At 42.5% G+C, this 13316-nt stretch overlaps 1 protein-coding gene and 1 pseudogene across 1 annotated transcript in view; one reads left to right on the forward strand and one right to left on the reverse strand.

Moving 5' to 3' along the window:
• LOC118642245 (ATP-binding cassette sub-family A member 17-like) overlaps positions 1-12802 on the reverse strand; it is a gene marked incomplete at its 3' end in the record, with an annotated part of 168845 nt that extends 156043 nt beyond the window's left edge. Inside the window, exons 1-4 of the mRNA XM_036279905.1 lie at positions 12749-12802; positions 11932-12190; positions 4111-4238; positions 1994-2153 (exon numbers count right to left, since the gene is read on the reverse strand). Of these exons, the coding sequence (XP_036135798.1) occupies positions 1994-2153; positions 4111-4238; positions 11932-12190; positions 12749-12802 (601 nt within the window). The remainder of the gene's footprint in view (positions 1-1993; positions 2154-4110; positions 4239-11931; positions 12191-12748) is intronic.
• On the forward strand, positions 2558-3240 carry LOC118641505 (annotated as a pseudogene).
• Positions 12803-13316: the final 514 nt, after the last annotated feature.

Genomic DNA, 13316 nt, shown 5'->3' on the forward strand with positions numbered 1-13316 from the left:
TGTGGTTAGTGTCTTGAGGCCAGCTTTCAAGAAAAGCAGGTTGAAAGGCAAAGATCCCTGGATTTGGAATCTTCTAAAAGATAATGGCCCCACCTTCAAGTGAGCATTACTGGCCCTCCATATGGGCAGAGCCAGGGTGGAGTATATCAGCATTGGAGTAGAAATGACTAAAGTCTTCCAATGGCCTAGACCTAGGCAGACCTCCACATCTGTTGGGATGAAAAAGGGAGAATATATTGTTGATGATAAAATTATGAGGACTGTTAAGTATTCTTTTTTTTTCTTTTTTTTTTATCCTTACCCGAAGACATTTTTGCATTTATCTTAAGATAGAGCAGCAGGAAGAGAGAGAGAAACATCAATGTGAGAGAGACACATCGACTGGCTGCCACCCACACAACCCCAACTGGGGCCAGGAACAAACACAACTGAGGTACATGCCCTTAGCAGGAACCGAACCCACGTCTCTTTGGTCTGTGGGCCGATACTCTAACCGCTGAGCCAAACCAGCCAGGGCCATATTCTTGAATATATATAGGAGAATTCACACTGCAGAACTGCTGATCTATTTTCTTCAATCATATGACTATAATAAACCTTTGGATTTGGGATTCCCACTTGGTGGACTTGCTGGGCCAGGGCTTTAAATCAATTGTGTGGTCATTCTACAACAAGGTGCAGATTGTCAGCTTCATTTTCTAAGAGCACTTAGTTCTGCCTGGCCAGTGTGGCTCATTGGTTGAGCGTTGACCAAGAGGTCCCTGGTTTGATTCCTGGTCAGGGCACATGCCCAGGTTGTGGGCCCAGTCCCCAGTGAGGGGCATGCAGGAGGCAGCCAATAAATGTTCCCTCTCATCGATGTTTTTATCTCTCCCTTTCCCTTCCTCTCTCTCTAAAAATCAATAAAGAAAAAAAGTTTTAAGAGCACTTAGTTCTCTGGGATGGTCACCCTAAATGTCTCATAGTGACACACAAAAAAATCTAGTGAAGTGGAGAGCGTGAGTCCTTCAAGAGAGGATTGGTTTGTGGGCCTTCAGTCAGAAATAATGACATTTATTGCAAAGGAGAGAGGATAAGTAGATCTCCATGGTGTCCCACTAGCTCTCCCATAGTCTGCAGAAAGCTGAAGGCAAATATACATTTTTTGTTAGAGAGAGAGAGAGAGAGAGAGAGAGAGAGAGAGAGAGACATCAATGTGTGTGAGAGAGAGAAGCATTGATGTGTGAGAGAGAAACATCAATTGGCTGCCACTCATACGTGCCCCAACCAGGAACTGAACCCACAACCTAGGTATGTGCTCTGACCAGGAATCGAACCCATGACCTTTCGGTGTCCAGGATGATGCTCCAGCCAACTGAGCCACACTAGCCAGGCCAGAGAATGTACATTTTTACAAACAGAAACTTAAAAGAGGGACTCACACTGCTTGTTCCTGAAAATTGCTGGAATCCTTCCCTCGAACAATTCAATACTATTACAGTGATACCTCGGTTCTCGAACATAATTCGTTCCAGGAGGACGGTCGAGAACCGAATTGTTCGAGAACCAAAGCAATGAAACCCAATAGGAAAGCGTGACTCCACAAAGCGTGACTCTCTCTCTGCACTCACACTGATGACGCAAGCAAGGCGCGCTGGGCCGAATGAACGCCATTCGGCTCAACTCGGCTCATCTCGGAAGTTCGAGTTCCAAATATTTGTTCGGATTCCGAGACAAAAGTTTCTCGAATCTCCATTTGGTCGAAAACCGAGGCGTTCGAGAACCGAGGTATCACTGTTAATACACAATTAAATTAAGAACTGCTGGTTTAATCTACTCTAGAATGTAAGTATTTTACTGAATACCACATTTCTAAATGTAACTGCTATAACCTTTTTTGAAATTTTAGTTTAGCAAGTATTCAGACAGCAAAAACAACAAAAATAGCATCACAAATATGTGTAGCAGGACAAAAATAACCAAGCTCATGGTAACACACATAAGGCTTCCTCACCAGGGTATCCCCCATCATCATATTGAGATTCCCGGGGTTCTTGGCTTGGATTAGGAGGATAAAGACGGTCTGTGCTCCAGCCGGCTAAGTCCTCGTCATAAAATATTAGCCTTGGGTATAAATAATTCTGAAAGTGACTGAAGCGCAAGTGATACTTAACCTATGAAGAATAATGAAAAAACAAATTTGGTCATGAGATCCTGAAACTCAGAAAAGGCACAAGACAGAGCAAAAGATATGCTTGCTTGACATCAGCTGTGACCAGAGGAAAGTTGCCCACACCAGAAAACATCCCTCTGGGGCCCATAGAACAGCAGTGGTCTTCCCTGTGTTCCGCTGCAAACATCCTGGGAAACAGAGGAGGGGCTATGGAGCCCCTTCTGGAAGGGAGTGCTGCAGAACGGTTCTGACCTTGGGCTCTGGAGCCAGCACATCTGGATCCAACACCCAAATCGCCTACTGTATAGCTATGGTACTTTGGGCAACTCACTTAATCTTCTTGCCTCAGTTTTCTTCTCAGTAAAATGAGAATGATGTTAACAATACCTACCTCAGAGGGACTCTATGACCAAGTGAGATGGTGCCTGAGATGTGTCTGACACTAGTAAGTGCAAGAAAAGTGTTGTTGGTTGTTTTATTAACATGTTTTCCTCCGTCTATCAACATCCCATGCTAGTTCCAACAATTTCCAAGGCTCCTTCAGGGGCAGCTGTCTTCTGTATGGTGTAGCTGCTCTGAATCTCTCCTGGCCTTATCCCGACTCTCAGCCCCCTTTTGTCTGCTACTTTGTGGCTGGAGCCTCTGGCGTCCTGGCCCTCTGCCATCTCCTGCTGCAGTCTCCTGGGTCTACAGCCTCTGCATCGAGGGCTCCCACAGAGGCCCAGTAGAGCTCCGCATTGCACTGGCCCTCTCAGTGCAGTAGCCATCTTCCTAGTCTTAGTGTCTGCCTGTGTCCTTCGATGTGGCACCAGTTCATGCTGCAACTCCACCATCTCTCTGAATTTACTGCATGGAAGCCCAGAAAAGTCCATGGACACCCCCTGGAACCACTCTGCAATTTTACTCCAACCTATGCAATGCTGAAAACACTTCTTGGGTGAATGTGGTGTGGTGGTGTGTGGTCTTGGTGCACCAAGTCATGCAGCAGAAGTCTAAAGCCACCCCATACCAGCCTCTGGAGAGAGGGGGACCCTGAGTAGAGCTCTGAGATAGAGGCTCTCACTGGGCCACGTCTTTCCCATTCCTGAAGAGTAGCCAAAAGTGCTTCCTACAACCAAAGACTTGGTGTCCCAGTGCTTGCAATTCTCTTGCCCCCTCGGTTTATGCTGGGAGCCTCAAGGGAAACATGATGACCGGCCCCTTCCACCTCTTACTACAGCTGCTTTTGTACAAAAATATTTTATTACTTTCTTCCTTCAAAAAAAATTAGGTAGACTGTACAGCACAAAACAAAAGCTGTATATTAGTGGTTTTCCCATCCTCAAACAGAAACCAAATAATCCTATTTACTTTCCACCTGTTCCTTAAACAATTAAGCAAACAGACAAACCGTGTCTGAAGTCTGTGGGATTAGTAATAATGACAATAACTAATCCTTCTGGAGAATGCCTCTTTTTCAGGCTCTGTTCTATGCACTTTACAGGTGTAAATTCATTTAATACTCACAACAGCTCTATATTAATAGATGTTCCTAGCTCTATGAATTAGGAACATCTTTTAACCCTACTACACTGATAAAAAAACTGAGGCCCAGAAATATTAGTAACTGTCCCAAGGTTGCACAGCTAGTAAGTTACAGAGCTGGGACTCAGTGTTGGGCTTGCTTCTATAATGAAGCAGTTGAACATATGCTGTCCTAGACTCTCAGGATAGAGTTCACTCCAAACAAGTCTTCTCTTTTAAAGAATCTGAAAACTGAAATGGACCTCAAAGTCCAGGTTGTAAGATGTGAAATCAGGAGTGTTCTCTTATCTTTTCTAGAAATAAGATGGCAGCTGCCAGCTGACAAAGCTGACACAGAGGAAAGCAGAGGGGCCACCCAGGTAACAAGATTCCTAATGAACTCATGTTCAAGGCTGGGTAGGACGAAAAGATTATTACGGAAAAGATGTTCTTACCTCAAGTGGCAAGGATTCCTTGCTGTCATTGAATTTATGATCAAAAACAATTCCAGCCAATACATGCAAAGCTTTGGGATTCTGAATTATGTAATTTTCAAAAGAAGGCACTGAAGGATAGCCTAGAACTACAGAGAGAAAAATCCAATCAGTGAATGGCTAGCAGGAAGGCAAATGCTGTCCAACTACCCCCTTTCTGCCTAAGGAGATTTAGGAGTGTTACTTTTCTGCTGAGTGGTGGCAGATCTCATTTGCTCACTCATTCTATAAACGTATGAGCACATACAACATGCCCAGAGCAATACTAGGCAATGAGAATACAAAGTCAAATGGTAATGGTCTAAATCTCATTGCAGTTCTGAAAGCTCTTGTATTCTAGTCCTTCTTAGCTAGATAGCACTAAGGGCTACTGTAGGTGGAACATAATACTTGTCCATGTTAATGAGGATATATCTATGGTTCCATTTCAGCCTTCTTTTCATAATCATAACAACCAGAAGTGAGAAACAAAATCATGAAAAAATGTAGATAATCTGATGGGAAAAAGAATTTGTAGTCAATCCTGCTCATATTTGACTGAACATTTGATCCTCCCTGAAGACAATTCTTCCTCAGAATGTCAAAGGCATTACAATATAATTTAGCATACAGTGTTGTTGAGTGTAATGTCTGATTTATTGTAGGCAACCATTTTTCCTTCTCTGAAAGCTTGTAGAACTTCTACTCTTGATCAATGGTTTCAGAAATGTCACTAATATGTATTCAAGTTTGCCATTTTTTGTTTACCTGCTTGGAACTAGTTCAATCTGAAAACACAGGTGTACTTTCAGAAATCTTTTCTATACTGCTTTGTTTTTCTCCATTCAGTTGTCTCTTTTTCTTTCTTCTAGAAGTCCTAACAGATGAAGGTGGGACTTCTAGATATGGCCTTCATGTCTGTTACCTTGTCTTTCATATTTTTCATATCTGTGTCCTTTTGCTTTACATTCTCATAGGCTCCCTTGGCTTTATCTTCAGGATTACTAATCGGACTTCAGACATCTCCATTCCATTATTTCCAGAAAGTTATTTTGATAATCATTTTTAATTTCTAAGTCCTCTTTCTGTTTTGTTTTTTATTGCTTCCTTTTCATAGGAGTCCAGTTTTGTTTTAGAGTGGCAATATTTTCTCAAATGTTTCTGAATATACTGAGAATTTTTATTTTTTTATTTTATTTTTGTTACAGATGTTTCTCCTTTTTTACCCCATTGACACCCTCCTCCCCATCCCCAGCTTTGTTGTCCATATCTATTGGTAATGCATACATGCATATAAGTTCTGTGGTTTATCTCTTCCCTCCCCCCACCACCTCCTCTTCTGAGAGCTGTCAGTCTGTATCCTACTTCCACGTCTCTGGGTCTATCCTATTCTTCAGACTGTTATGTTCATTATATTCCACAAATAAGTGAGATCATGTGGTATTTGTCTTTTTCTTTTATTTATTTATTTATTTTTTATCCTCACCCAAGGATATTTTTCCATTTTTTGTACAGATAGAGTGGGAGGGAGAGAGAGGAAGGGAGAGAGAGAGAGAAACATCGACGTGAAGGGACACATCGAGTGGCCGCCACCTGCACGACCAACCAGGGCCGGGGACAAACTGCAACCGAAGTACGCGCCCTTAGCGGGAACCGAACCCGGGTCTCTCCGGACCACAGGCCGACACTCTAACCGCTGAGCCAAACTGGCCAGGGCGTATTTGTCTTTTTCTGCTTGGTTTGTTTCACTTAGGATAATACTTTCCAGGTCCCTCCATGTCGTCTCAAAGGATAAGAGATCTTTCTTTCTTACAGCTGCATAATACTCTGTTGTGTATATATATATGTACCACAGCTTTTTTATCTATTCGTCTACTGATGGACACTTGGGCTGTTTCCAGATCTTAGCTATTGTAAATAGTGCTGCTATGAACATGGGGGTACATATATTCTTTCTGATTGGTGTTTCAAGCTTCTTAGGGTATATTCCTAGAAGTGGGATCACTGGGTCAAATGGAAGCTCAATTTTTAATTTTTTGAGGTAACACCATAGAGTTTTCCATAGTGGTTGCACCAGTCTGCATTCCCACCAGCAGTGTACTAGAGTCCCCTTTTCTCCACACCCTCACCAACACTTGTTGTTTGATGCTTTGTTGATGGTGGCCATTCTAACAGGTGTGAGGTGATACCTCATTGTTGTTTTAATGTGCATCTCTCTGATGATTAGTGATGTTGAGCATTTTCTCATATGTCTCTTGGCCATTTGTATATCCTGTTTGGAGAGGTATCTATGTAGTTCCTCTGCCCATTTTTTAATTGGGTTCTTTGTCTTCCTTTTGTTGAGTTATATGAGTACTCTATATATTTTGGAAATTAACCCCTTATCTGATGTATCATTGGCAATGATGCTCTCCCACACAGTGGGTTGCCTTTGCATTTTGATGGTTGTTTCTTTTGCTGTGCAGAAGCTTTTGAGTTTGATGTAGTCCCATGTGTTCATTTATTCCTTTGTTTCCGTTGCCTTAGGTGATGTATCAGTGAAAATTCTGCTGCGTATAATGTCCAAAATTTTGTTGCCTACATTTTCTTCTAGGATTTTTATGAATTCACAGGTCACATTTAAGTCTTTTATCCATTTTGAGTTTATTTTTGTGTATGGTGTAAGTTGATGGTCTAGTTTTATTTCTTTGCAGGGATTTTTTTTTTTTGGTGTACGTGCTCCTAGTGGAAACCAAACCCAGGACTCTCTGGTCCACAGGCCGATGCTCAATTGCTGTGCCAGGGCTAGAGAAATTTTTTTTAACTAAATTGTAAAAAGAGGGCTGGGAGTGGAAAAGGGATCAAGCCCCAAGGAAAAATAAGCCCCCAGGTTGTATTTATATCAAAAGAATGAATAGATGCTGGGAAGAAAAAAATATAAGTCTACCACAGTTTGGAAGGGACTGTCAAATTATTGTTTGTCATTATTTTTAGGGTGGAGGATTTGCTTAGGGGAATGGCAGGAAGTGGAAATTTTAATTTTTATTCCTTATCTTTCTATATGGTTTGAAAATTTCAATGCAAAGAATTCTTGTATTTATTATAAATTTTAAGGGTTTCTTGCTAAATTTTGAAACCCCAGAAAAATACATTCCAAATCATTAACAAAGAGATTCTTCTGGGAGCTGGGATTTGGGATGGGAATTTCAACTTTTTACCTAAATACTGTATTGTTTTCATGTATCATTTTGTAATAAGGCAAGAGAGAGGAGCCCTGGCCAGTTTGGCTCAGTGGTTGGAGCATCAGCCTGCAGACCAGAGATTCCTGGGTTCGGTTCCCACTAGGGGCACATACAAAAAAAAGAGAGAGAGAGAGAGAGAGAGAGAGAGAGAGAGAGAGAGAAGAGGAAAGGAAGACAGGGAGCTGTTTATGGACAAGCATCACTCTTCCAGAGAATAGCCAGAGAAAAAAAGACTGCAATGGAAACAGCAGGGAGGTAGAAATAAATAAAGATTATAGTATCACAGGATTCAAAGCAGAAGAGAATTCCAAATAAGTGAATGGAAGCAACCCTGTTACAGTAGGAAAAACTAAATGAAGACTGGAAAGAAAGTACTGGATTTGGCAATTATCAAGTCATTAACAACATTTTCTTTTTCAGAATGTTACTACTTTCCTCCCGCCACCCCCTTTATTGATTTTAGAGAGAGGAAGGAAGAGGGAGAGAGATAAAAACATCAATGAGAGAGAGCATCGATCGGCTGTCTCCTGCATGGCCACCACTGGGGATCAGGCCCACAACCTGGGCATGTGTCCTGACCAGGAATTGAACTGGCGACCTCGTGGTGCATGGTTCGACATTCAACCACTGAGCCACACCGGCCAGACATTAATAACATTTCCTCAGCAAATATCAGCATAGTACTGAAGGGAGAACATAGATAACATGTTTTAAAAAATGAGTGGGAAGTAATAAAACAGAAATAATCTTTCAGGACATTCATCAAGAAAAAAATTTAGCCCTGGCCAGTTTGGCTCAGCAGTTAGAGTATAGGCCTGTGGACCAGAGAGTCCCGGGTTCAGTTCCGGCTAGGAGAACGTACCAAAAATATTTAAAAAAAGAAAAATATTTAATTGCCTGAGCAGGATCTTTAAGGAAAAACAGAATAAGAAATGTTTTCTTTAAAAATAGAGGTGATTGGCTCTGGCCAGTTTGGCTCAGAGATAGAGCATCGGCCCGGGGACCAGAGTCCCGGGTTTAGGTCCTGCTAAGGACACGTACCTTGGTTGCAGTTTGTCCCCGGCCCCGGTTTGGGTCATGTGGGTGGCAACCACTAGATGTGTCTCTCTCACATCGATGTTTTTTTCTCTCTCTCCCTCTTCCTTTCTCCCTCCTGCTCTATCTGAAGATAAATGCAAAACAAAGAAATGTCCTCTGGTGAGGGGGAAAAATGGAGGTGATTGAAGTTTATTTGAAAGTGAAGGAGAAATTCAGTACAGATTGAAAGACTGAAGATTTAGGGAGAGGGGGAAACTACTGATTGAGAAAGATACAAAAGAGGCAGGAAGGCTTCTGACTAATCATTTCTTCTTTTTTTTTTTTAATCCTCACCTGAGGACATTTTTCCATATTTTGTTCAGATAGAGTGGGAGGGAGAGAGAGAGAGAGAAACATCGACGTGAAAGGACACATCGAGTGGTTGCCACCCACACGACCCAACCAGGGCCGGGGACAAACTGCAACCAAGGTATGCGCCCTTAGTGGGAACTGAACCCGGATCTCTCTGGACCGCAGGCCAACGCTCTAACCGCAGAGCCAAACCAGCCAGGGTGAGAAATCTCTTTTAAAACAAATTACATCGTACAACCTCTCTCCTTAAAACCTTCAGTGATGACCTGGCCGGTTTGGCTCAGCGGTTAGAGCATCGGCCTGCGGTCCAGAGAGACCCGGGTTCAGTTCCTGCTAGGAGGGCGTACCTCAGTTGCAGTTTGTCCCTGGCCCTGGTTGGTCGTGCAGGTGGCAGCCACTCAATGTGTCCCTTTCACATCAATGCTTCTCTCTCTCTCTCTCCCTCCCACTCTATCTGAACAAAAAATGGAAAAGTGTCCTCAGGTGAGGATAAAAAAAAACTTTCAGTGACTACCTTTTCTCCTTTTGCATGTAGAAGAGAACCCAAACACTTGAACAAGACCCACAAGGCTCTGGATTACTGGCTCCTAAAGACATTTCAAGCCTCATCTCAAACAGCTCTCTCAATTTACTTCAGCCTCACTTAATGACTTTCAGATACTCAAACACCTCAGGGCTTGGCCACTCACTGTCCTCTACCTAGATTGCCCCTGACCCTGAAACCCTTCACCCCCCCCCCCCATGTCACATCTTGTCCTTTATCATCATGTCTTATATAATTTATCACATCCCAAGAGAAGATTTCACAGGGTTTTTTTTATAATCTCATTGCCCGGCCAGTGTGGCTCAGTGGTTGAGCATCAACCCATGCACCAAGAGGTCACCAGTTTGATTCCCAGTTAGGACACATGCCCAGGTTGTGGACCCAATCCCCAATTGGGGGGCATACAGGAGGCAACCAATTGATGTTCTCTCTCATTGGTGTTTCTATCTCTCTCTCCTCCCTTCCTCTCTCTCTAAAAATCAGTAAAGGGAAAAAATTAAATTTCATAATCTCATCTTTATAAAAGGTAGCTGAATTAGAATATTATTTTAGGAGACTAGGCAACATAAGCACAACTTTCAAAATGGTGGTTCCTATACATTTACCACTTAGGGCCTTTAAAGAATTGTCTCCATTGAGTGGCACTCAGAGCTGGGAGAGGAGGACTCTTTCTTTTCACTTCCTACTTTAAGTATTATTAGAATACTTTTACAAAAGCATATATCACAATTATAGTAATTAGGAAAAATTAACTCCACTTTTTGTGGACACAACATTTAGAAAATTTTTATCTACCTAACTGCATTCATTCATTCAGTAAATTTGTATTGAGCAACTATTGTGTGCCAGGCACTGTAATAGGCACAGTGATGAACAAAACCGGCATTGTCCTCTGTCCTCGTGGAAGTGGAGCCTAGCAGGGAAAGGCAGACAATGCACAGAAAACAGTGAGTGGCAATGTAATTAAACATTTATCAAAATGCTATGAACATATCCAACAGGGGTCTGTGAACAAGAGGAAGGGAGAGGTTAGAAATCTAATACCTCTTTAGCTGCATTTTTGCTGCAAAAAGCTTTATCGTTTCCATTTGGTCCAATGCGTGGAGAGGGCTCCAGGGTGGTTAAAAGACTGGCTAGTGGTTTCAGGGAGAGAGAGGCTCAGGCGAAAGCCAGACACCAGGGGAATGCACAGGGGTCCCTCAAAGGCCTCTGGGCTCCAAAGGCTCCTAGTGGTGCTTGAGGGTGAGCATTTCCAGGAGTTACTCGCCCAGCCCAGCCTGGGGGCCAGCCAGTCTGCAGAGGTGAGTCAGGTGGCTCCCATCTTCTTGATTAGGTTCACCTCCTCATCCAGGAAGTGGTTCTCCAGGAAGTCACAGAGATGAGGGTCTGTACAGGTAGAACCCAGGGCGTGCAGATCCAAAAGGGCTTGGTTCAGGTTCTTCTCCAAGGCCATGGTGGCTTCCACAGCGTCCTGGGTTTTGCCCCACTCACCTTGGGAAGGCTTCCGCATGTCCTGGAAGAGAACATGCCACTGTGCTGGTTTTGCAGCTTTAAGAGATGCTCAGCACCCTCTTACTTCTCCTCCAACTAGAGGAATAAGTGGTCCACGCCCTCCAGAGCCACATCATTGCGGTCAAAATAGAAGCCCAGAGAGATAGGTGTAGGAGGCTGGCTGATGCAGGGTGGCCAGGCGGTTGATGGCAGCCTCCATCTCAGTAGAATAATTCTGATGAATTTGGGAGCTCATGGTTGTTCAGCAATAAGGACTTAAGGTCAAAAAACGGTGTTGGCTGGTCCCAGAGGCTGAGGTTGGCTGAGATAGTTCCGACGGTGATGATTGGAAAAGAGTTAGAGGGTGGTCTGAGTCTGGAAGAGAGGGCGTCCCTGAGTCTGGAAGAGGGGACATCCCTGGGTCTGTTCCATCCAAACACTGTTGGAGCAAGAGACAGATCTGGGGGGCCCCGAGGGCACTGCCTAGCTGCATTTCTAAGGGCCATTTCAGCTGAAACCTGAAGGATAAGGAGAAACCCACGAGAAGGGCTAGGGGCAAAGCTTTCTGTTAGAAGGGAGGAAAGGCTCAGAGATTCTAGGAACTGAACGGTGACAACATGACCAGAGTGTGGGAACACAAGGAAGAATTGAAGTAGCTAAGACTGGAGAGGAAGCAGGGCCAGACCCTGGAGAAGGGTCTGGTTGCCTCTGTACAATGGGAAACCACTGAAGGGGCTCCATAGAGATACTAGATTAGAGTGGGACAAGAGTAGAATGAGAGAGACCACTTAGAAGCAAATTCAGAACCTCTGTGTTTTCCATTTTGTATTAGTCAGACATGTTATAACTGTGAATCAGAGCTTCTGGGAAAAACAAAAAAAAACACAAAAAAACAGTCACTATAATGATTTAAAAACAAATAGTTAACATTCTAACTGCCCCTGAAGCTTGTGACATAAATGTACAAGTCTCCAGTGTGTTGTTTGAAATAAAAATATAATCGTGGACTGCTTTCTCCCCAAACATCCCCTCTGCAAACTCTCTAGAACTTGGAGACCCCAGATTTAGAATCACTGCTGTAAAAAATTCTCAGGAAAAAACTTCAAACTATATTTTATTAAATGTTCTCCCTATCCTTATCCCATCTTTATGTCTAACCTTCAAAATCAGCGTCAAAGGTGTCTTTTACCATTTCGGTGATAGCCTTCGAAGTTTCACTTTTGGAGGGGATGTAAATGAGTTGAAATCTATTTTTCAGAGGAACAGAATAGAAGAATGGCAGTATACTGATGTCAATTACTTTATAGTGGGAAGGAGGCATACTTGTTGGTACACTCTTGAAACGAAGATACATTATGATTGTAGAAAATAGTAATGGCATCAAGATTTCAAGGATTGCTATCAGAGCCTTCCGCTTCTAAAATAAAAATGAAAGCTATATGTTAATCCAAAATAGAACACCAGCATAAGTAGCTACATGGTGAATTTAAGAGCCCCTTCATTTCCAGCCTCCCTGCACAACACATGAAAAGAAAAAAATAGATTGAGAATAAGCTAGAAATATCTCCTTTTAGCTTTTCTATAACACAAATGGCTAGAAATCAGTAACAATGATGTCATTTTTAATAATCAGTGTAATGATTACACTGAACTGTAATCACATTTCCCAGTTGAATGGCAGAATCTAAGCAGTTATTTTTTTTCCCTGTCCAATCATTAGCAGCTAAATAGCACAGAAAACTGTCTTTGTTTTTCATGTGTATTTATAACAATATGTCAGAATGAAATTTTAAAAAATAATAATAATTAGGGTTATCAGAATTACTATGGAAACGTGGCTCATTTGTAGAAAAGGGCCCCTTGGCAAGCCAAGTTCTTGTTTTTTCCTTTAATCCGTTATTAGAAATCAATTTCACTTAAACATTCAGTCCCTCCAAAAGAGACTCACTTTTTCCTCACAGATAAACATACCCACCTTTATGATGAAATTCTTCCAGAGAAGAAGTTTTAAATTCCTGAACACTGTCATTTTCTAGCTGAAGGGGAAGGATCACCACTGGTTGGGAAACAAATAGGGGAAACATTATGCAAAATACAAAAATATTGAGTTACTCTTTCATCCTTGAAAGGCTTTCTTCTCTTGGACTTTCAGAAAACTGTGCTAGACTAGTTTCCCTCCCTCCTTTCTAGCAGTTCCTTCTCAGTCCTTTTCTGCTAATTCCTCATCCTCTCCCCAAACACAAAATATGAAAGTGCTCTGGGGCTCCAACTGTGGACTCTTTTCTGGTGACACTCACTCTGTAGGTCATCTCAGTCTTTTGGGTTTAAATCCATCTCTATGCTGATGAATTCTAAATTTATATCTCCAGCCGTGACCTTGCTTCTACCTCTAGACCCAAACATCTAATGCCTGCTTGGCATGTCCACCTGACATGTCCAAACTGGGCTACTCATATTTTTCCTGAAGGATCATCCTACAGTCTTCACTTTGATTAATGTCAGTTCCATTCTTTGAGTTACATAAGGTTATTCTTGACTCCTCT

The sequence above is a fragment of the Molossus molossus genome, unplaced genomic scaffold, assembly GCF_014108415.1.
Source record: "Molossus molossus isolate mMolMol1 unplaced genomic scaffold, mMolMol1.p scaffold_m16_p_3, whole genome shotgun sequence".
Lineage (NCBI taxonomy): Eukaryota > Metazoa > Chordata > Mammalia > Chiroptera > Molossidae > Molossus > Molossus molossus.